Source organism: Neodothiora populina, assembly GCF_041146345.1.
Source record: "Neodothiora populina strain CPC 39397 chromosome Unknown canker_contig_13, whole genome shotgun sequence".
Lineage (NCBI taxonomy): Eukaryota > Fungi > Ascomycota > Dothideomycetes > Dothideales > Dothioraceae > Neodothiora > Neodothiora populina.
The window spans coordinates 778,406-798,130 of record NW_027191402.1 but is presented as its reverse complement, the minus strand read 5'-3'; the positions used below and the strand labels follow the sequence as shown (position 1 = coordinate 798,130).

At 51.3% G+C, this 19,725-nt stretch overlaps 7 protein-coding genes across 8 annotated transcripts; 3 read left to right on the top strand and 4 right to left on the bottom strand.

The window, feature by feature from the left end:
• Positions 1–88: 88 nt before the first annotated feature.
• AAFC00_001871 (uncharacterized protein) lies at positions 89–1,109 on the bottom strand (the record flags this gene model as incomplete). Of its 2 annotated transcripts, none has more annotated exons than XM_069341124.1 (3): positions 89–494; positions 612–846; positions 986–1,109. In XM_069341124.1, the coding sequence occupies 3 exons, from the start codon at positions 1,107–1,109 to the stop codon at positions 89–91; spliced, it is 765 nt and encodes a 254-aa protein (XP_069204636.1). The 2 variants fall into 2 exon arrangements, with proteins under 2 accessions (XP_069204636.1, XP_069204637.1); XM_069341125.1 differs by having other exon boundaries at positions 986–1,019.
• A 2,315-nt stretch (positions 1,110–3,424) lies between these two features.
• AAFC00_001870 (uncharacterized protein) lies at positions 3,425–4,276 on the bottom strand (the record flags this gene model as incomplete). Its single annotated transcript, XM_069341123.1, has 3 exons — positions 3,425–3,606; positions 3,673–3,912; positions 3,985–4,276. The coding sequence occupies 3 exons, from the start codon at positions 4,274–4,276 to the stop codon at positions 3,425–3,427; spliced, it is 714 nt and encodes a 237-aa protein (XP_069204635.1).
• Positions 4,277–6,896: 2,620 nt separating this feature from the next.
• On the bottom strand, positions 6,897–12,720 carry AAFC00_001869 (uncharacterized protein; the record flags this gene model as incomplete). The annotated part of the gene is made up of 2 exons (XM_069348520.1): positions 6,897–12,549; positions 12,608–12,720. The coding sequence occupies 2 exons, from the start codon at positions 12,718–12,720 to the stop codon at positions 6,897–6,899; spliced, it is 5,766 nt and encodes a 1,921-aa protein (XP_069204634.1).
• Positions 12,721–13,782: 1,062 nt separating this feature from the next.
• AAFC00_001868 (uncharacterized protein) lies at positions 13,783–14,234 on the top strand (the record flags this gene model as incomplete). The annotated part of the gene is made up of 2 exons (XM_069341122.1): positions 13,783–13,897; positions 13,978–14,234. The coding sequence occupies 2 exons, from the start codon at positions 13,783–13,785 to the stop codon at positions 14,232–14,234; spliced, it is 372 nt and encodes a 123-aa protein (XP_069204633.1).
• Positions 14,235–14,350: 116 nt separating this feature from the next.
• On the bottom strand, positions 14,351–15,430 carry AAFC00_001867 (uncharacterized protein; the record flags this gene model as incomplete). Its single annotated transcript, XM_069341121.1, has 2 exons — positions 14,351–14,870; positions 14,925–15,430. The coding sequence occupies 2 exons, from the start codon at positions 15,428–15,430 to the stop codon at positions 14,351–14,353; spliced, it is 1,026 nt and encodes a 341-aa protein (XP_069204632.1).
• A 1,340-nt stretch (positions 15,431–16,770) lies between these two features.
• Positions 16,771–17,282, top strand: AAFC00_001866 (uncharacterized protein; the record flags this gene model as incomplete). The annotated part of the gene is made up of 3 exons (XM_069341120.1): positions 16,771–16,790; positions 16,854–17,175; positions 17,229–17,282. 3 exons carry the CDS (start codon positions 16,771–16,773, stop codon positions 17,280–17,282), a joined length of 396 nt encoding a protein of 131 aa, XP_069204631.1.
• A 749-nt stretch (positions 17,283–18,031) lies between these two features.
• On the top strand, positions 18,032–19,073 carry AAFC00_001865 (uncharacterized protein; the record flags this gene model as incomplete). Its single annotated transcript, XM_069341119.1, has 5 exons — positions 18,032–18,110; positions 18,187–18,227; positions 18,309–18,569; positions 18,634–18,768; positions 18,837–19,073. The coding sequence occupies 5 exons, from the start codon at positions 18,032–18,034 to the stop codon at positions 19,071–19,073; spliced, it is 753 nt and encodes a 250-aa protein (XP_069204630.1).
• Positions 19,074–19,725: the final 652 nt, after the last annotated feature.

Sequence of the window (19,725 nt, the reverse complement as noted above, 5' to 3'; positions counted from 1 at the left end):
TAAACCACTAATCACTGTGTCTGGACGCACAAGATTCTTTTCTCCTCTGCTACTGCTGCAAAGCGCCGTCGCTACGGCTTTCTCACGTTTACAAGCACGAACCCTCAATAGAGCTAGTAGCATTCTTAACGTAGCTCTTGAGCCCACTGTTACCACAAACCAGTCCCCTAACGAAGGTCTGCGCAACCAATGCCGCAGCAACCGGCGCAGTATGCGTATGATCATTGGGGAAATAACTGTTGACCGTAGAGACGCTCTTGGTCTTGTACGCGGCGAAAGTGTAAGCGTTGTGATCTACATAGTCGACTTTGGCGGCGGTGGCGGCGGTTTTGGCAAGGCCGACGAAGCGCGGTATCGAGTCTACGAACACGCCCGTTTCGTCGGGGTTGTTGGGGGTTTGAGAGGATATTATCACGTGCGCGCCTTTGGCGGTCAGGTTCGCGGCTGCCCATTCGAGGTATTTGGGGAAGGTGTAGACGGTTTCGGTCACGCCGCTGTGAGAGGGGGTGGGATATTAGTATCTTCTTTCTTCCAGAGTTGTGTTGACTTGTGGCTTGAAGACCTGTTGTATGGCAGACAGGAAAGTGATAGACGAAAGGGTGTTTACTTACTTGTATACTTTTGTGCAGACCTCGTTGCCGCTTCCTGGGCAGTCACTCCTTCCGTTGTCGGGGTTGCTGACACCATCGTTGTGTCCAAACTCAATGAGAACATAGTCGCCGGACTTGACCGCCTCGGTGATGGTATCGAAGCGGCCTTCTGCGGTGTAACTGCGGGCTGAACGGCCTGCTTTGGCGTCGTTCACGACTGGGATAGAGAGGGAGTAGTGGAGGTATTCGCCCCAGCCTGTGTTTCGATTGTGTGAGTGAGCGTTGTTGTTACTACCACATGTACTTCTTTACACTCTTCGTCTATGATAGACCTTGTGTTTGAGGACAAGGTAAAAGTATAGAGTGACTTGACATGTGAAACGGAATGTGTTTACCTTGTGTGCCACTACCACCACCCCCTGCTGCCATGGTCGAATCACCGGCCAAATATAGTGTAGCTGCATCAGCGCTTCGCAGAAGCAGCAGACCCAGCGAAGCAATAGAAGAGATAGAAATCATCGTGATGGAATGTATGCTCTTTCAAAGAGTTAACGAGAACTGAAATAAGAAGATATAGGTAAAAAGAAAGTCGAGGCTGTATTACTGAGTGATTCGAATATCCAACACTTCGATACCTACCACTTTATATATGCTATTCATCACTACCCTCTCATGGCATCACTCGCAAGCGAGAGCAGATGAAAGGAAAAACATGTTTACTTCAAACACATCAATCACCCCCTTCCGCACACTACGAACGCCGCGTTTCCCCTCCCCACGAGACAACACGATTCGTGATATTGTAGAGCGAGATCTGCCAAGTTACCTACGAAAATACACCTTGTGATGCCTCGAGCGAGAGCGGGACCATCTGTCAAGAGCAATGGCGCCAGCGCAAAAGGGACAAGGGAGGGGGGTGCGTGCACTGATTGATGGAAGATCCGGGACCTGCATCTCGACCTCAGAGACTTCTATATTCCTAGTCAGGGCCCGTCATGGGTGAGTTTGACGATCCTTGTTGACAGCCAGAGTGGATTGTCGTTTCGAGCACCATGAAACAGCGTCTGGGTAATGCGGGAAGGAGGTTTCGTGGCAGCACAGAGAGCGCACCGCAGTCAGCTCTCCACGTCTTGCGAAAGCGGGAGCGAGGCTTGGTGGCTTGGTTCCCCTCCCGGCTGTTTCGTTTAATGGGCTCTTCGCGGCGATGATACACCGTGGCTCGCCTTGGTACAGTAAGGTTCTCGTGTGTGTGAGGGGGCTGTTGGTCAAGCAAAGAAACATATTGGAGAAGCAATATAGATGACTTTTATCCCCTTCGCATGTGATCTTCCAGACGCAGGGCCTTTGCTGTCTTGCAGGAATGCGGCACGGCACGAGTGTTGATCGTTTGACCTGTCAACCTATCGTAGATATTACGCTTACACAATCGCGCCGTCTAGTTTGGAGGGAGTGTTCGATTGGAACAATGGTATAGGGTTGCATGCGGTGCCGGAACAATGTATCGAGGATCATCGGGAAATGGATGGAGCTTAATGATGATCCTGTCAGTGCTGAATGTCAAGATGGCCAATTCACCGCTTGCTCCATCTGTCCGGGAACAGCGGTGCATCCAGAGTGAGTCTCGCTTATGATGATCAATGACCAAGACCAAGTTCTTTTGCTTCAGATATCGTGCAAGCGCTTTGAGAAACTATGGATGTCTTGTTTGCCCACCCACCAGTCGCACGCATTTGACACAATGGCGCAATATGCCTCTAATGGAGCTGCCTTATTGCGTTGTGTGCAGGAGAACCTCATCAATAGTATAGTATCAGGCCTACCAATATCTCTAGCACCTTTCTCCCATCTCTGCATTGCTCAGGTAGGCACTGCATCACCAGCACAACACGCTAGGTGACCAGTGTTTCAGCCGCGGCCAAGCTCAGGAGGACCGAGAAAATAATATGGCATGGTCGTAGCGACGGGTCGCGGTGAGCTCGGCTTGGCTCGAGAAGCGATAAGGTCTACCAAGACTAACCACCAGCACCGACACAAAAGCATACATCCACACGTCCAAGGGTGTACTTACTACCGTTTCGCTAAGACTATATATCATCTGTTATGTGTCGGGATGCACTGAGCTGCGGCGCAGCACGAGTGTCGCCCTGAAACATAAGGCGTCAACGTAGCTTCCATTCTCACGTGGCTCCCTCGTGCGAGGGCTTCTCCCGTACTTTTCACTTGCATCAGGCCGCCTGTCGCGGTTTCGCCAAAGGAGACATCTTGGTGATCAAGACCATAAAATCTAGACTCTAATTCCGCATGTTGGGTTGTTGGGCTGTCGGACAGAGGCGAGGCATCTTCGTTATAGTGTCGTGACAGCGCCTGGCTTCAGTGCTTGCCATTCTTTTCGAGATGTTGCCAGCCGGAGCCTTGACGCGCACAGCTGTCGCATGGAGTCTCTGGCATCGGTATCCGGTTAAGGCAGCTGCCTGCCAACGCGCATCGAATGCTGTTTGATCCTAAAGTATCAACAAGTCACATCCGCCAATGTGACAGCAGCAGAAATGTACAGCAAAAAGTGTGGAATATAGGTGATTTGTGAACGCTTTTGTACATTCGTGCTAATAGAAAACGGCAGCTGCAAGTACATGTACAAGAGTAGTGGTTGGTGGTAAGAAAAAGGTATGTTTATCGGGTGGCTTCTCGTACTCCTCATGCATCTTTCTTCGAATCTCTCTCCCCTTCATTCGGGAGCTTGAGCCAAAATCTAGATCTTGCGACCGAAACAATTCCACGCCCAAACTCCTCGATTTATCTGTCTGTTGGCAGGTATAGTTAAAGGGTCAGCCGGCTTAACCGATGACCAAGCTGTTCTCCTCGGGGAAGTCGTATGTAGGGACCTCGAGGTTGAGAGGAGCAGGTCCCTTTCTGATGCGGCCGGAGATGTCGTAGTGAGAACCGTGGCAAGGGCAGAACCAGCCACCAAAGTCACCAGCCTCACCAATGGGCACACAACCCAAGTGTGTGCAGACGCCTGTTAGTGTACATGTCAGCAACGTCGCGTCGCGGTTTTGGTCGTAATGATAATGAAGTTCCATACCGAGCATGATGAGCCACTCGGGCTTCTTCACTCTGTCCGAGTCGGGCTGGGGATCTCTGAGAGCCTCCCACTTGGTGTCGTCGGCCTCCTTGATCTCGTCGGCGGTACGGTGTCTGATGAAGACGGGCTTGCCTCTCCACTTAATGATGACGTTCTTGCCCTCGGGGATAGCGGCGAGGTCGACCTCGACCTTGGCCTGAGCCAGGACATCGGCGGAGGCGGACATGTTGACGAGGAAGTCTGGGTTTTGTGGTTAGTCTGTGGCCACAGCACAATGCGATTGAGCAATTGATGCCGTCTCTTGTGGCGTACCTTGGACAGTAGCCTTTGCGCCCATGGCCGTAATGGCGCCGAAAGTGCCGACCATGAAGTATTGGAAGAGCTTGGGACCGGTCTCGCCGCCGGAGGATCTGTACTTCTTGAATGAGGGAATCGCGGTGGTGTCCTTGTGGCTGCTGACGCCACGGAAGGGGCTGTTGGTGGGCGCGACAACATCTGCGTTGTTACGCTTCTGCATGGCGGCGACGGAGCTGCGAAGGGCGGGAACCTGCTGTCTGGCGCAGGATCTGGCCATTGAGGCCGTTGCCTGGGAGAGGAGAGACATTGCGGTGTGTGTGTTCGGAGTGGCCGGAAGAGGCAGGAGGCGAGGAGAAATGGACGTTGGGGTGAAGAGATGAGAGGAAGAGAGAGAGGATCTCGTAGTCACAGTGTGAGTCTGTCGTCGTCGTCGCTGGCGATACAAGAATGTCCCCGTCGTTCTCGTTTCGGGAACTTCGAATCCAGCGAAAGCAACTTGGCCCCAGCGTCAACACTTTCTGGTGCCTGCACGTGACTTCTGACAACCTCTGCTCTCTCATTGGCTCCTAATCTTTCCGAGCCCCAACAGCCAACACCATCATGACTTTCTGAACCTGCCTACCATATACAACACCACCACCAACACCCTGTAGAGCTTTGTACTACCAGACTATTGTCAACCAACTTGCATCTAACAGCAGTACAAGATGGGTAAACGAAAACTTGCATTGACCGACGAAACAAATGCTCCTGCTCGCAAGGCGCCTCGTTATAGTCCAGACGGCCGTCGTGGGGGTGGTAAGTCTAGCCGGAGGTCTGCCAGAATTGCAGCAGAGGAAAGTGCGAGTTACACAAATGAAGCTGTGACTGCCTCACAATCACAAGATCTCGACCACGACTCAGATGGTCTAGGTCGCATAACTCTACGACGAGAAGAGATTCAGAAGGGGCACACAATTCAGCCATCCGAAGTAAGTATATTGTCAAACAAGTCGATGCTCGAAACCGCAGCTCAACTCAGCGGCAACGACGACAAAACCTATCCTTCGTCCCAACACGATGGAATGAGCACCAACTCGCAAGACACTTCATACCCTTCTATTTCTCTGGAAGCAAATGCTCGGTGTCACATCCACGAAGTAAAGGGCGACATCTTCTCCTCGCCCCCACAGAGTGTACTGATCCACGCATGCAACACCGAAGGCTCATGGGGCGCAGGCATAGCGCTAGCTTTCAGAACTCACTACCCTCGTGCATTCTGTGTCTATTTGCAACATTGCAAGGCCCACAAAGACAGGAAGACCGAATTGGCTGGCACTGCTTTGCTCATTCCTTCAATTCTTCAATTTCAGACTAAGCTCTCGCCTTCGAAAACCAAGTCTGATAGGAGCAGCTTATCTGCTAGCTCTAAGAGACACCAAGGTAAAACGGGAGAACTGGACGAAGACATCAACGGTCACTTCATAGGTTGTCTCTTCACATCCGTCAGTAAAGGCCGTAATAGAGACTCTCCTGCCACAATACTGCAGAACACCGGTCCAGCCATGTTGGACTTGTTACAGCAAATCGAAGCATGGAATTCGAGCGCATTGGCAGCAGCAGCAGCATTCGAAATGGACAACAGCAGCGGCGAAGAAACTAAAGATGTAACAAACCATGAGAGTTTGACTGCATCCGAAAAAACCTCAATCACCACCGGACAACTAATCATGTGCAAAATCAACTCAGGCCTCTTTAGTGTACCTTGGGCCAAGACCAGGCAAGTAATCGAGGGAATGCATGTTCCTTTTGACTTACGAACCGTCGATCCACGCTCAACCTTGCGTTTATCCTGTGGGAACGAACCAAACTCGGGTCAAGACGACGAAGACGAAGCTGAACAAGTACATGAGAAGAACACTCTTCATATCAAAGTCATTGATCGATGAGTACAAGACAGGACGATGAGCTGCGCTGCAGCTGGTCACGCCCTCTCTGTTCGTCTGTGCTCGTTCACAAAATGAATACGCGCGTGTTTTCACACGACGATGAAGCAGTCTGATGGTATTGGAGAGGTGTTTCGCTGGATAAATGCCAAGCAAGCAGGATGGGTTGATTTTCTCTCTTTCTCTCCGCTAAGCAGTCTGCATTAGATCTCTGCTCAACGGATGACAGAATAGCGAAAACACGGGATAAGCAGCACAGCGCGTTCTACCAATCAAACAGACTCGATCACAAATGGCTACTGCAATCACATTTTCACATGAGAGCAAAGCATCCACAGGAGAGGGCCGACGGATGCGTGCTTGATCATCGCTGCGTATAAGGTAGATAATAAAGATCCAAGACAAGTGACGTTAATGTAACGGGTGCACAATATCCCAGTATCCAGTACCGATACCGCTGCTCCACCGGTCGTGACATCAGAGTAAACTCGCAGAAGAAATGCATACCATCTTCCGTATGCAAGAGACGGAAATCCACACGCCTGGTTAGACATTTTCTGTGCTTTGCACGTACTGTATAACATACCCGAAAGGCCGGCAGAAGACGACTGGATGGACGGGGACCCTGTCCTTGTGCTTCGAGTATATACCGAAAATATGAAATTGTTTTTCTTTGCATTCCTTAGGGTGCTGGTGTGGTATCTGACTCTTATTCTGTGATGGGCTGTTTGAATGTTCGCTTTCGGGAATACCTTCCTTGCTGCAATTGTTGTTTGTATGTCGTTCATTAATGATGATGAGTTGATTTGCTCCGCAAGCTGGTGTCGGGATCGTACTACTAGGATATAATAACGCTAGACTGTTACAAATATTTGCTTTCTAGGCGGATACTACCACTATTATATTGTGTGGCGGCATGTCATGCAGCCTTGAATCATATTCGTCTTCTCATGGTGTCGTTGCACCCGAATCGAAGAGAACAAGATGGTTCTACCGGCTAGCTCACTCCCACTTGACGAAATCATCTTCGTCGTCGCCATCCCTGCTCGTCCTCCTCTGGTTAACACCCGCCTGCTGCTGAGAGTGAAAGGCCCCTTTGCCCTTCTTCCTGGGAGTATTTGACGCCGATCTCGAGTCTCCGACGCTCTTTCTCTTTTTACCTCGCTTGTGGGCACTACCAGGCACAGACGGCGCGGCGGAGGCGCTTCGAACGGATCCTTCGCTGGGTGTCTCGTAGCCACCGTTGATGTCGCCGTTGTTGTTGGCCGCTCCAGGGGCGGTCATGGACGTGTCTTGGAGTGAAGTATCTTCGAAGTCGTCGTCAGCGCCGTCGGCGGCGACTTTGAGCTCGTTGTCTACGGCCATGAGTTCGGCGAATGATGCACAGAGCGCGCGTTGCTTGTCTTGGCCCTGCTGTAGTGCTGACACGATCTCGGAAGTGCGTGCAAGGAATCGCTCAGTCAAGTTTGCCGAATTGGGAATGCGTTGGGCAGCTCGAACGACTGCCGGGGCGTCTTTGCCGGCGGCTGGAGGGCGGCCGCGGCTGGTCGTTGTTGCTTTGGCCAGGTTCCATAATCTGCGCAGGTATGTGCGAAGTCCCCAGAGCAAGAGTAGGATTTGAGAATACACGGTCAGCTGGCGGAGACGCAGAGGGTCGATAGTCGTCTTCTGGTCTGGCCCGTCGTCAGCTTGCTGCAGGGGCTCCGGCTTCACCGCAGCGCCATCTCCGATGATTGCCTGGACGTCGAGCATTGGCACATTCTCAATACGGAGCTTGAGAAGCTCAACTTCAATCGCGTGCGAGATACCGGTGCCAGTATCAGAGACAACCCTTTCCAGCGTGGCAGCAAGATGCTGTAGTTCATCCATCTTGCTGTAGTCAAAGAATGCAAGATTCTCAACACAGAACCTCACCAGACTGACATGTGTAGGAATGTCACCGGACACATCAAGCTTGGCTGGCACAAAGTTCATCTTGGTGCAAATGGTAGTAAGAAACTTCTTACGAGGTTTTGCAGTTCCGGTCTTCAAGACTTCCCAGAACATGTTCAGCTTAGCCGCAGGAGGACTTCCTACATAGCCTAGAGCGTCGTGGATGATATCGCGTTGATACTCAAAGGCTTGCTGGATGGAGCGGATATTCTCCTTCTCGAACATGGTCTCATGCTTGCTGTAGAGCGCTCTGTGCTCCTGGAAGGCGACGTTGGCGATCTTGTTGTCTGGACATGTCTCCAAAGCCACAAAATACGGGCCAGACTCCTTCGGATGAACCAGGCCTTGACGATTGATACTGGCCACTACTTGGGCCGCAATCAAGGCGAGCTCATCCGCGGAGGAAATCGAGACACGCAGGATGGAGTGCAAGAACCGCTGCGCAATGGAAGTTGCAGCACCATCACGGTCGGTGGCGACATACGTGTTTCCAAGTCTCTCCTCGCCAGTAGCAACACCACCGCCGAGCTCAATAACGGCAGCGCCATCGCCTCCGGGCTTGTCTCCTGAAGAGAAGAACTCTTTCAGTCCAGACACTAGGATGAAATCTAGTTGGCGGTCGTCAGATGCAAAGACAAGTTCGAACGCATTGCAAACATCAGCACGCATGAGTTGATTCGGCCATGTCTGACAGATCATGGAAACACTCTCTAGCGCGGCCTCGCGGAGCTGTGAAGTCTGCTTAGGGCTTGTGAGAGGACATATAATGTCCACAGCGAGAGAGGCCACACTGTTTCCCTTGTACTCGGGGAAAATTTTCTTGAGCTGACCATCCGGTGCTTGCAGGTCTGTGTCAAGGTTGAAAGCCTTGACGAAAGCGCCGGCGATAGTAGTGAGTCGTTTGACTTTGGTAGCAGTGGCATCATTGATAGCTGCACTCTGAAACTTCTTGACTTGTGCCAGGACCGATCCAGTGATTCTAGCGAGTTTCTGGGTGTTTTTCAGCCCACCATCAAGCATCCACAAACATGCTGCGACCTCGCTCAACTCTGCCTTTGGAAGCTTTTGAAAGTTTTGTATGAGTGATATTTGCACTTCGGCCAAGAAGTCTTTGTTGAGGTTCCGCATGTGCGGCAGAGTGTGGCGCAGAATAACTATCGCAGAGCGATATGTCAAGAGGTTGTCATCGGTGGTCAGGTTCTTAACGTATGGTACCAATGTCTGCAATTGGTCTGGCATGAATAGCTTCGCATCAGCAGAAGAAAATACCGTCAATGTCTGCAGAACAGAGTTCTGGGAAAGGTTTCCAGGGAGCTCTGCGCTATCAATGATGGCCTCGAACATCGTCTTGACCATCTGCCTGCACACCGAGAAATTGTCTTTAGCGTTTTTCGATTTCTCAGGTGACAGCACGCCCTGCACGAGCTCGGCGAGAACGTTCTCGGAGCTATCGCTTTTCTTGTTGACAATGTTGACAATGAGCGCAGCTTGCTCGTGCAGGCGAATGGTGGCGTCGACATTTGCTCCACTGGAACCAGATGCAGCGTAGAATGGCGACATCCATATGTCCTCAAAGGTATGACGGGCGAGGTCCACAACACTTTCATCGACGTCCACTATACGCAAGACCAGAGCATCGGCTATGCGAGCCTTCAACGAGAAAGTGTCATGGCGAAGGTAGATATCCTTGAGCATCTTCATCGCCCTCTTCCTGACGTGGACGTTAGCGTCGTGCGATCGCTGGATGATTCGATCACACAATTCCGTGTCCAGACGCGGTCGAAGGCTCAAACACTTCGAAATAAGTCCCAGGGCAGAGTCACGAACTTGAGTCGACGTGTCCATCAGGCACTTGGTGATGTTGTGCATGACAAAATTGCCGCGATCGAGCATCGACGGGTCCATCTCGATTAGCTGCTCAATACTCTTCAAGCTCTTACTTCTCAACGAAGCTTGATCACCAGCCATCGAATTCAACAGCTTGGTAAAGATACGGTTGAAAGCCCGACAGAACGGTAGGTGGAGTGTACTCAACAAAGATGCGAATCTACCGTCCTCTGTCGATACTTGAGTGAATTCATATTCGTTTTCGAGCCATTGCGCATCCCAGATCATGTGAGCAAGTCGTTTCTCAACTTCGCGAGTACTGGCGGATGGATTCTGTAAGCTCAGCAGCAACTTCGACCACTGCATAGTATGGTAGCCACGGGCGCTCAGGAGCTGAGTATCATTGACGTGGCGAGCCTGGAGATACTCGAGGACGACTCTGTATGGTCCGTCAAAGGCAAGCAAGTCCGCTTCCGTCAAGTCATCGGATAGAAGGCCCTCGTGTAGTTCTAAAAGCCCAGGCCTGATTTCTGATTCTTCGGAATGATTATGTCTGGCTACTTGCTGTGCCTGTAGCCTCACAGCAGTGATCCTGGTTGCCATAGAACCCATCAGTTCAAGGGCCATTGACTTGGATGGGGCCGAGCTGGTCTTGCTGTCGCTGATTTCGAGTAATCTGGATAGTAACGCCCTGAGCAGTAGTTCGGCTGCCGGCCAGTCCGTATTCCCGAGTACACTAAGAAAGTCTTCCGTGAAGATGTCGAGCAAGTTCCTATACGGTGTGTCTCCAGTTTTTGTCGATGTCATTGCGCGCTGCAGGAGGTAATTTATGACATAGTACGTGTCTTTGAGAGCTGCTTCGTACAGAGGATTGACAAGTGATTGAAGGTCGCCTTCTGCGCCGAAGGATTTCTTAGAGCTCTTCTTTCGCTTCTTGTTGGTAACCTTGATCGTAGACGAGTCGCTGTCGTACTCTGACTGATCCTCCATGTCGGTGTCGGACTGGTCTGGTGCCCCTTTCGAGTCCAGTTCCTTCCCAATTGGCCTCTGGTCCCTTGGGGGTTTGGTGGCACTGGTCTGAATGAGTCGCATGAGCAAAGCAGACACCAACTGTATAGGCTTCGCGTCTACCATTTTGAATTGACGTGCGCTCTGTCGGCTGACTGGCAGCTTCTCTAGCGAAGTGAGGATTTCGTCAAAGACGAATTGTCGCTGCTCCGTGTAACGAGCAAACAGCTTTGAGAGAACGTCCATTGCAGCTAAGCGAACGCTCTCGAACTTTTGTACGCCCAGAGCCGAATCCTTCTCTGATGATGCATTCTCGACAAATACTAATGTTTTGCAGATAGACTCAACGGTGTTGATAGCGCTCTCATCGACATCGGTCTTGAGCAGCAAATCGCCAAGTAATTTCATAACACGACTGCATTGTGAGAGGACAGGCAAGAGCGACTTTTGCTGATGAGAAGCAAATTTGAAGGCTTCTCCAATGTCATGCCTCATCTCCACGGTCGGTATGATGCACGTATCCACGACATGCGACAAAAAGTCAAGGAGATTTCTCAGAGTATCTTCAGAGTATAGTTGCTTCTCTTCCCTTCCGGCGGTCATGATTCGTAGCAGACTACGCGAGGCATATAGGCCTTGTTCACCCGCCGTCATTCTTCGCGCCCAGTCATCGCCATCTCGAAGGGAGTCCTCGTCGATACGAAATGAGGTTCCGCTCCCAGCAGAAATCGCGTTCTCACAGAGCTTCATGACTCGGCCCAGCTGCTCGACATCAATGCTTGCGAAGCGGTTACTGTTGATAACCTTCTGAAGAAAGAGATCTAGCTGGCCTTGGTATTTAGGCTGCAAGACGGGTCGCTCGATATCCGCACCGTCTTCGACCTGGAAGTAATGAGCGGCATTGGTGGACTGGACTCCAGATGTATCAGGCTGCAACTGATCTTCGGCTTCAAAGATGTCAGACATCAAGCCTTGTAATCTGGAAGCCGCCCCATTCGCTTTCTCACGCTGGTCAAGCGTAGCAGATGTAAGTTGATGTTCCGGTATGTCTTCTGCAAGCGCTTTAGGCCTCGATAGGCTGTTGTTGTCTATCACCACGGCGCTTTCCGTATCTGGAATGGAAATATAGGCCGCCCTCTCCGCCTGTGATAAGACGGCGGGCACTACGACGGCGAGATCGGTTTGCGATGACCTGAACGCAGTTTGAGACGCAGGTCTTTCGTCATGGGCGTGATAGTGGTTCGTCGGTAAAGGCTTCTGCTGAGTTGATCTTTCGGTATGAACGGAACTTTTGACGGCATGACCAACATTATCCCCTAAGCGAGATGGAATGACAACAGCAACATTGCTTTGTGAAGGTCTCATTTGTTGCTGTGTATGATGATGAGTCGCATCTCCATGGTGATAACCTGTGGTCTGTGGATTATGCCTGGCATTGACCGGCGGGCGAGGTGCTTGAGAGGCACGAGAAGGAGTCTCGATGAGTACCTCAACCTGGCTATACTGCGAAGTAGAAGACGGTCGCTTTTGGAGGGATGGACGAGGATCAGAGGCAGGTTGCAAAGATTGTAGCGTAGTCGATGAAGTAGGGGTAGCTCTGGCGCTATTAGGCGCCGGCGCGGTAGCAGCTGGCCTTCCATTGGCGACTGCAGGGCGAGTATGTGGTATTGCTGGCTTTGATCCAGCAGCGCTAGACGCAGTTCCACGCTGTTTGACCGAGGGAGATTCGGGTGTCGGATAGCGGTAGTCTACACGAGTGGAATTGTACACCATGTTGGCGAATGACGTGAGCTGAGGCTGCTGTGTAGGATGTGCAGGTGTACCATTGGGCTTGCTAGCCCCGGAGCGTGTCACGTTGTTGGCGAGTCGAGCTGGCTTTTTGAAATTACTGTGAGATTGTGTCAACAGCTGGAAGCAGCATTAACAAGTATCTATGCTACACTTACTATACTGTCAGGTTGCCCGGACTGAGCAATTGTTGCAAGTCTTTTACAGTCTTCTGCAAGCGCTCAGAGGCTCGTTCAGCATTTCCTGCTTCGGTGTTGAGACTGTCGAGCATGCGCTGTGCAGAGAGACGTTGGTCATTTGAAGGAAACACAGAAGACGACGACGAGGGACGAGCCAAGGGGGCGGCACAACATCTGCAAGTCAGTCAGCAATGATTCCCGACAGTGTTGTTTTAGTGAAGACCGAGTGATGGCCAAGAAGTGAAACTGAAGTCTCCTGTGGATGAGTGAATGGATGTATGCGATATGAAAGACACACCGGACGAAAAGGGAGTTATCGAGCTGAACGGCGAGTAAGGGAGGACTTCATGCACAGTTGGAATGCGAGGGGCAGTGATGCCATTAGCACGACCGGCGCCGTTGCCAGGCCCGGGTATATTGTTGATTCCATTTTGGTTTTGCATGTTATTCTGCTGCGCAGCGCCGCCCGGGAAGGCAGCGGGATTGAAGTGATTCATAAGACGAGAGAGAGAATGGAATTGCAGTAATGACGGTCCATGAGGCGGCCCCTTCCCCCCCCTACGTTATTCGACAGTGCCAGACGATAAGGGAAGGCGCTGCATCGAAGATGATGTGATTGTTGCGGATTATCCGTCTTCGGGTCTCCCACGGCGCTTAGATCAGGAGCGCGATGGTATCATGACAATCTCCAAGATTACGCGACCCAGATAATCCCATCGACATGGCAGATTTGCTTATGTCGTCGGGTGTTTATCGTGTTGATGATGGACAATCAGGTGGGTTGTTTGGAAAGTGATCAAAAGGCGGGAGTTATGCCAGGCGGTGGGATATCGAGGGTTAGCCGCTCGTCGACGCAATACTGCGAGAATCTGGGGCAAGGGTTTTTCTTTGGTTTAGCCGTCTCAGTATGATGCTGCACTGTGCACCCTACGCCGAGACATATTGTTATATTAGTAGAGACAGAGAGAGGAAGAGAGCACAAACGCCAAGACAGACAGAGGACGACCCTCTGGCGACAAATGTTGCGCTTCCCCGAATTCTCCGCCGGTAGTGAGATATCGAGCCCTCGCTTTTTATATTCCCGTCTCGCTTTTTGGTCAGGCAATTAATTTCACTACATCAACACACCCAAGACTCCCACGTTTCACTTCATGATGTCTGCGATCGGCTCACTTGTCTTTTGCACCGATTGCGGTAATCTGCTGGACAGCAGCAGTGGTCAGCAACAGACCACTCTGGTTTGCGAAGTTTGCGGCGCAAAGTGCAAAGGTTTGTTGTTCAGACATGTCGCTGTCGTAACAGTGTCTTCTCAAGTATGATGACTGACGGGATCTTTCTGCAATCGACAGATGCTTCTGCAAAAACGATCACGACACAATCCAAGCCTGACGCATTCCCTTCATCACTCCGAGACAAACGTTCAGATGTCCAGACCTTGACCGAAGACGACATGGAGACATCCGCCAAGATCAGAGAGACCTGTCCCAAGTGTGGCAGGGAAGAAGTCTTCTACTACACCAAGCAGCTACGATCCGCAGACGAGGGTAGCACAGTCTTCTACACTTGCAAGGAAGGATGTGGCTACAAGTGGAACACCAACAATTGATTCGTCAAAGCTTTCTTCGTTACATATCTCGACCTTTTTAGCCATTTCTACCATATACCCAAAGAGAATCCACCAACGCCGCCCCATGCATCTAAAGGGAAGACTACTTTTTTCGTCTATGCTGCCGCAACCTCCTCGCCGACCGGGATGGTCGCATACTCCATCTCGCCATTCTTCTCAAACTCGGCCATGTCTAGTGCGACGATGATGCTGTCTCGGACGACCTGCTCAGGATCGTTGATGAACTTCTTCAATACGTCCTCGACACCCTCCTCGTCACCCAAGCTGCCGAGGGCCTCGGCTGCCTCGTGGCGAACCATGCTCTCTTCACCCGTGTTGCTCAGACACTGGATAAGCGCCGGGACCGAAGCCGGATGACAGAGCTGGCCAAAGACGAATGCGATCTCGTGACGGAACAAGGCAGACGGGTCGTCGAGTCCCGCAGCGAGGGCCTTGATAGCTGGGACAGCGGTGGGGAGGTCTGGTGGAGAGCAAAGGTCTCGTAGGGCGAACATGGCACGGTAGCGCTGGAAGAGAGGCAGTCCGGTGTCGAGCAGCGTCTTCTCGAGCTCAGGAATAGAAGGCTGTGAGTTGATGTGGGCCATTGGTGGTGCAGGATCAATCGAGGCAAAATCACTGCATTGCATGTCAGTAGAAGTCTTTCTTCCTCTTCAATAGACTCAGTCCCACCTCTGCTTCAGCTTCTCCTTCTTTCTCTCCTCGGAGTGTTCCCACTCGATGCGATCCACAGCGAGGACGCAGGTCTCCTTGACGACAACAACCTCGTTGGGGTCGTCTCTTCTCTGTCTCAGAAGAGGCAGACTGCCCTTGTCGCCCAGAGCGCCAAGGGCCTCGGCGGCCTCGTGTCTGCACATGGCATCTTCCTCGCGGTCCTCGAGTGCATCTCTCAGAGGCTTGATGGCGGCAGTCTTGCCAGACTGACCGAGGCAGTAGGCGAGTTCGTGCTTGAGGAGGGCAGAGGGTGATGCGAAGCCAGCGGCGATGGCCTCGATGGCGGGGACGGTCTGAGCGGTGGCAGGCTCTAGTGCGGCGAGATGCTTGAGGGAGAAGAGGGCGCGAAAGCGGGCGGCGAGCGGCGAGGATTCGGAGGTCAGTGTCTTGCGCAGGGCAGCGACTGTGGGATCGACGGCGATGGAGGCATGCTGCTGCTGTGGTGAGACTGCTGAGGGCGCCATTGTGTGTCTTTGAAATTAGATCTGACTTGTGAATAAGAGTCGAAGGGCGGCGGCGGTCTGGAAGAATTAAGGAACCAGAAGTTTTTTGATCTTTCTGTCAACCCAAAGTGGGATCATCTTTTGAGGCTTGTTGCGGGGGTTTTCTTTCACTGAGGTCTTGGCTCTCTCCCTCCATCATCTGCCCGCCATAACCATCCATGTCCATTTTATCTCTGATTGTCACCACATCTTGCTCACTACTATAGCATACCGGCTGCCAATTCTCCGAGTCACAATGGGATTGATTTGTCAAGTATTCATGTTGTGTTACTTGATAAAAGTATGCCTGGGATAGCATCCATCCCATCCCATGGCTTTCCATGTCAACGACTCCATGGTCCAGTCTGCTTGACTACCTTGATGGCGTGCACCAAATCCTCGAAGGACTACTATCGTCACACTTTGACCTATCCAGCGTCGCTTTGATCGATACATAGCAAGGACTACCTGCACAAGTCTCCGTCTCGAATGTTATTCTCACCAAAATAATCAATGCCTACGTCGGGCCGTTGAGACAACTTTTAACGACGAAAAAGAGAGGTCGTACCCGGAATCGAACCGGGATCACGAGAATCAGAATCTCGTGTGCTAACCATTACACCATACAACCGAGTGAAGATACAGGATATTCCTGATTGATGCAGACAGCGGCCACGCCAGGAAATATGTAGTTTGGTCATTTCATTTCAACCTCGTCGTTGGTAATATCTCCATCGCAGTGTCCTCATGGGCATGTCGCATCTGGCATTATAGGAATGTGAAGAACCAAGATGATTCCGAGTCTCGATTCAGGATTGATGTGTGATCCATGAGACATTCGGCGGATCAAGTCTTGTACAAGTGGCGAGACTTCCGTGGTGTACTAGCTGCGATGAGTGTCGGCCGAGAGGGTCGCATCTCAGCATGTCTTTACGATGATCGCACTATTTGAACGATGTTATCACACCTTTAGACGCCAGAGTAAAGATGTAGGAATCGATGAAGAAGATGGTTGAACGAGATGACAACGACAGGTAACACATTATTGGAGGGGCTCCTGCCTGATCATCACCTGGACTACAAAGATACCCCGAGGGCAAGGTGCGGGATGGCGCACTAACCATGACGGAGCGGGCTGGAGCTTGCGTTCCTTGGCGAAATCGTCAGCGTCCGCTTGCGGCAACGCGACAGCTCCAGCTGCCATTCTGTATCTCTTTCGCATGGTTGATTGACATTAAGAAGCTCGAGTATACTCTCCCAGTCCAACAGACAATCCTCAAAGACACCGGTATCGCGGATTACAACTACACGGCTTCGGCAAAATGGACTTCTCTGACGCATTGTGAGCTTGGCCCGACTGCTGTGACCATTGCGACTCGTGTTCGAATACTGATGCCTTGTGCAGTCGCATTGCCAATCTGGCCATTGGTGTTTTCATGATCCTTGGTGGCATCGGCCAATTCTTCCCTCACATCGGCATCCAGAACATCATCGTCGCCGTCTACGTCATCCTGTTCGGTGTCGCCAACGCTCTGCTCGAGTTCCAAATACCTCCTCAGATCGCCCGCTATGCGTCCTTCATGTTCTCCTTCATTGGTCGCGGAGCATTCTATATCTTCGTAGGCAGCATCTGCATGGGCGACTACTGGTGGAAGTACACTGCCGGATCCATCATTGTGTTTGTCGGCATTGCCTACGTTATTCTGGAATACGTTCCTAGCATCGAGGTGCGCAAGCTGTCATCTTCTTGGTTTGTGGATTCTGTACTGACGTTGAGCAGCCTCCCTCGAACATGCGTAGCGCCGACGACGGCTGGGGTGCCGAGCAGGTGTAAGGTCGAGTTTTAGACTCGGTTGGAGCAGTCCTGTAGTGGTCTGTCTTGTCAGAGGCTCGCCAGACCTCCATGGCGACCTCGGGACTCAGGGGCGGCATCACATACACTCTGCGATGGCGCATGGAAGTAGGAGCAGTACCAGCCTCGCGCTGATTATTCGCAACATTAGCATGCGCCTGCGCTCTGATCACAGGAGCGGCACGGCAACATGGTGCTGGCAGACCCAGGAGAGAAGAAGAAGGAAAGAAGACGGAAAGAACCAGGCTGAAAGTGTGGTTTTACGATGTGATGGGATTGGAGGCAGGTCGGTCTTCGAGCTCGGTCACAATTGGATATTGCTTCGCCTTGCTTTCAGCCGCATACATATATTCAAGCAGTCAGAGCATTGCCATGGAATGATGACAATGACTGTCACGGCCGATATTGTCTTTTTCTCCTCCGTCGACTCAAGTGAATCATACTAGTAAAGTGAAGCAAATATGACTGGGAGTATATGCGAAACGAGAACTCAAAGGTGATTGTGTTATCGTGAATGCATCAGTGCCAAGACTCTGAGCAGCATCTCCAATTCGCATGTCGATGGCGTCGCGATGTGGAACTTTGAACCATCTTCTGCCATTAACTGCACGCGCAACGATAACAATAACAATAAATCAACCAATTGCGCCATCAACCACCTTTTCCCTCTCTTCATCGCAAATAACACAACAGCCGCTTGAGCATCAAAGAAACCCCCAAGATTGCCCGCCATGAGGCTCACCGTCGATCTCGTGCAAAACTCGCTGTCCTACCTCAATCCCTTGAAAGAGCGCGAACTAGACCTAAGAGGTATTATTGCCCCTTGCTTGGAGTCGAAAAGAACAGATGTTACACTTGGACTGGCTTATTCATAGGCGATGCAAAGGTCACAAAATCCCCGCCCTTGAGAATCTGGGTCTCATCAGGGTAAGCATTTCTTTTGCCTTTCTTCTTCGTCTGATTCTCAGTATGAATCGCATTGATATCTGATACTTGCGCGCGCAACAGGACCAAGACGCCATAGACTTCACCGACAATGACATCCCGACTCTGGCCAACTTCCCGCTCATGCCCCGATTACAAGCGCTGTATCTGGCCAGGAACCGTATAACGACCATCGCCAATGGCTTGTCGAAAAGCATAGGCAACCTGCACACCCTGGTCTTGACTCAGAACCAAATCGCCGAGCTTGCGGACATCGAGCCACTCTCGGGACTCAAGAAGTTGATTCATTTGAGCCTGGTGGAGAACCCGGTCACGTCGAAGGAGGTACGCGCAGAGTCCAGTAATCAGTTTCAAACGATGAATTGAGGAGACTGACGGAGGATGACAGAACTACCGATACTGGGTCATTGCAAGATGTCCATCAGTGCGCTTCCTCGACTTCTCCAAAGTCAAAGACTCGGAGCGCAGCAAAGCCAAAGAGCTCTTCGGCAGCGTTGCAGAGCCCACAGAACTCACACAAACCGTACGTTCACTTTCATCATATCCTAGCTATTGTACTATTGTACGCAGACAACTTACGAACATCCACAGATCCTAGCAAACCGAAGCAACAACTCCGCATCAGCATTCTCATCATCGACGAACCTCAATGGCTCCACCTCTGCCAAACCGTTCAAGCTCAAGCTCAACGAGCAAGAAAAGGCTCGCTTCGGAAAACTCATTAGTAACGCCAAGTCACTCGCCGAGATTTCGAAGCTGGAAAAGGACCTCAATGAGGGTAAACTACCTCCTGGCGTGCTCGACAATGATATGGATACTACTTCTTGAGAGAAAGAGATGTGACTGTGCCAGCATGGTACCTCCGGATCCCGATGAAGTTGGAATTGAAAAAGGCTCCCACGGGAATCAAACAGCGATCGATCGGTATCTGGAAACCATGACAGCCTGGACACGCAAGGTTCTGAAATCGCGAACCCTTGTATGCTACAGTGGGGTCCATTCGAACCAACGACTTGAGAAGCAGCCAAAAAGGACTTGTCGACATTTTCTTGCTCCCAGCGCAGCACTACGACCACCATCAGACGCTCCACATTTACACTCCAAAAGTCTGCGAAAACAGCCAGCCATTGGGATTTATTGCACGAGGCGAAAGAAGAGAAAGAATAGGCATAGCGCATTACAGCGTTCCAAGACTCTCCCCCTATTTTGACATCGAGAACGGAAAGCAAGCATGGCAGGTGTATTAGAGATCGAAGCAGCAAGATATGAAAAGTGGGAAAGCGGCAAAAGCGATTGAATCAGCATGCTTTTCGAGCGCACCTTTGCTGCATCTGTGTATATATGCTATCCGAAAAGAACCGGAGTGGGTTCGATTAATCTTGCATGATCATGCAAAGTCTTTGATGTCGAAGCTCTTTACTGCCGCTTTCGCTGTGGCTTTCCCATTTTGTTTTATTCTATACTGGGCGTCATGCTGTGC